The 2023-nt window shown below is 63.0% G+C and overlaps 1 protein-coding gene across 1 annotated transcript; it reads right to left on the bottom strand.

Annotated features, from left to right (window-relative positions):
- Positions 1-789: 789 nt before the first annotated feature.
- On the bottom strand, positions 790-2019 carry LOC103776962 (digestive cysteine proteinase 1-like; the record flags this gene model as incomplete). Its single annotated transcript, XM_008944491.1, has 3 exons — positions 790-977; positions 1182-1371; positions 1978-2019. Coding segments are annotated over 3 exons (420 nt in total), but the record flags the coding sequence as incomplete, so codon positions are not given.
- Between the last annotated feature and the right edge of the window lie 4 nt (positions 2020-2023).

Below are 2023 nucleotides of genomic sequence, written 5' to 3'. Positions count from 1 at the left end.
GGCTCCCGGCTCCTGTCAGGAGCTGTGCAGAGCCAGAAGGTCTCCCCTGAGCCTCCTTTGCTCCAGGCTCAGCACCCCCAGCTCCCTCAGCTGCTCCTCCCCACACTTGGGCTCTAGACCCTTCCCCAGCAGCTTTGTTGCCCTTCTTTTCCCTCTTTGGAGAGCAGCAGCCCCGCAGGGTGCAGGGGGCCTGGCTCTTGGTGTTGGCCAACACCACCAGTGCCATCCCCACCCGTAGCCACAACAAGGACCTGGGCAGTGGGGCAGAGGGTGGATGCCTCCCCCTCCTCCACAACACCCTGCGCCAGGAATTCCCCATCTCAGCAGAAATCCCCTGGGGTTGTTTGTGCTCCACCTCGCAGACACAGACCTGGAAAAGCTGCTCCCCTCACCCTGGGTGTCTGTGAGAGCCAACTGGCTCTGTCAGGCGGGCACCATGCCCTCCCTGGGGTCCCTGCAGTCCCACAGGACACAGAAAACAAGCCTGGGGACAGGGTCCTGGGCAGGGGACAGGGTCCTGGGCTGTCATGTGCTGTGGCACAGGGCTCTGCAAAGGGGGCAGGGTTGGGTGGGCAGCAATCAGATCCCTCCTGTCCAAGCCCACCAATATTTTTCCAGGGTCTTTATTGGCAAGGTCACAGCCGGGTCCCCATCCTGCCCGTTGGCCAGCACCCCACGGCCCTGTCCCACCGTGTCCCCAGCTTCCTGCTGCACAAGGGCTCAACACTGCTCCTGGGATGGGTGCTGAGAGCATCGCTGGGGGCTCTCCCTGCAGAGCTGAGAGGTGGCTCAGGCCAGGATGGGGTAGGTGGCTTCGGTGGCCACGCCACAGTTGTTGTCCTTCATGGCCATGAGGATGTAGCCGTCGTTGCCCCAGTAGGTGGACCAGGAGTTCTTGATGAGCCAGTAGGTCTCTCCCTGCAGCACCCCGTAGCCCACGGCCAGCACGGCGTGGTCCAGCGTGCCCGACTCATTCCCTGGGGGAACACCATGGGAGATGGGTTTGGTCTGGAGAACATCTCCATCTGGAGACCATCCCTCCTGCCAGGCCTCCTGGTCGCGCTGGGGCCGGTTCCTTCCTCCCCCCCTGGCCCAAGCTGCTCATTGAGGAGATCTCCTGTTGGCTTGGCATCAACCTGGGCACCCAGCTCTTCCCGTGCCCCTCGTGCCACCCGACTCACCACACTTGGGCTCGTAGTAGATGCCATTGGAGTAGAAGGAGAAGGTCTTGTGGGAGGCGTCGATGCTGACGGCCACGGGGCCGTGCTTGTAGATGGCAGCTTTGACCGCTGTGATGTTGCCCGAGGTGACGTTCACGTAGCCCGTGATCTTACCCAGCATCTCAGACTGGTTGTAGTGGCACAGGCCGTTCTGTGGCACCCAGGAAGGGGGATGCTGTGTCACCAGGAGCCCCCAGGTCCCCTCGCTGGGACCCTGCCCACCCCCGTGCAGCTCTGCGGGGAGGGATCAGAGACTCGGGCTGTGACAGCATCCTGGCTCTGACCCCTCTGTCCTCCCCTGCCCACCACAGTGGGGACATTTTCCCAGTTGCTGCAAGGACAGAGTGTTGCCCACGTGCAACACGGGGAGCTGGCTCTGCACCTGAAGCCCTGGGGGGCTGTCACCTGTGTCTTGCAGCCACGTCCCTGTCCCCAGGCAGTCCTGCTCCATCCCCGTGCCCCAGGGTACGGAGGGACCCACAGCACCACCCATGGGTGGAGAAGCCTCATCCCTGTTTTGCAAGAAGAGAAACTGAGGCACGAGGTGATGAAACCACCCTGCTGAGCCCTGGGGCTTGGCTTTGGATTGGGCTTTGAACCTCGGTGAGCCTGGTGCCTGGGGGAGGAGGTGACACCCCATCTCCAGAACCTGTTACCACCTCTGCCCACCCTGCTCAGCCCAGCTGGGGCTTTAAAGCCCCAGGAGAGACATCCTGAGAGCTGGGGGACCCCAGCAGGGACACGGAGCCACCCTCACCTGCCCCTTGTAGGTGCCATAGGACTCGGTGCTGGCGATGCCACCG

The sequence above is a fragment of the Merops nubicus genome, unplaced genomic scaffold (genome assembly GCF_000691845.1).
Source record: "Merops nubicus isolate BGI_N331 unplaced genomic scaffold, ASM69184v1 scaffold28457, whole genome shotgun sequence".
NCBI lineage: Eukaryota > Metazoa > Chordata > Aves > Coraciiformes > Meropidae > Merops > Merops nubicus.
Note: the sequence above shows the minus strand (reverse complement) of the source record. Positions and strands in the feature narration are given on the sequence as shown.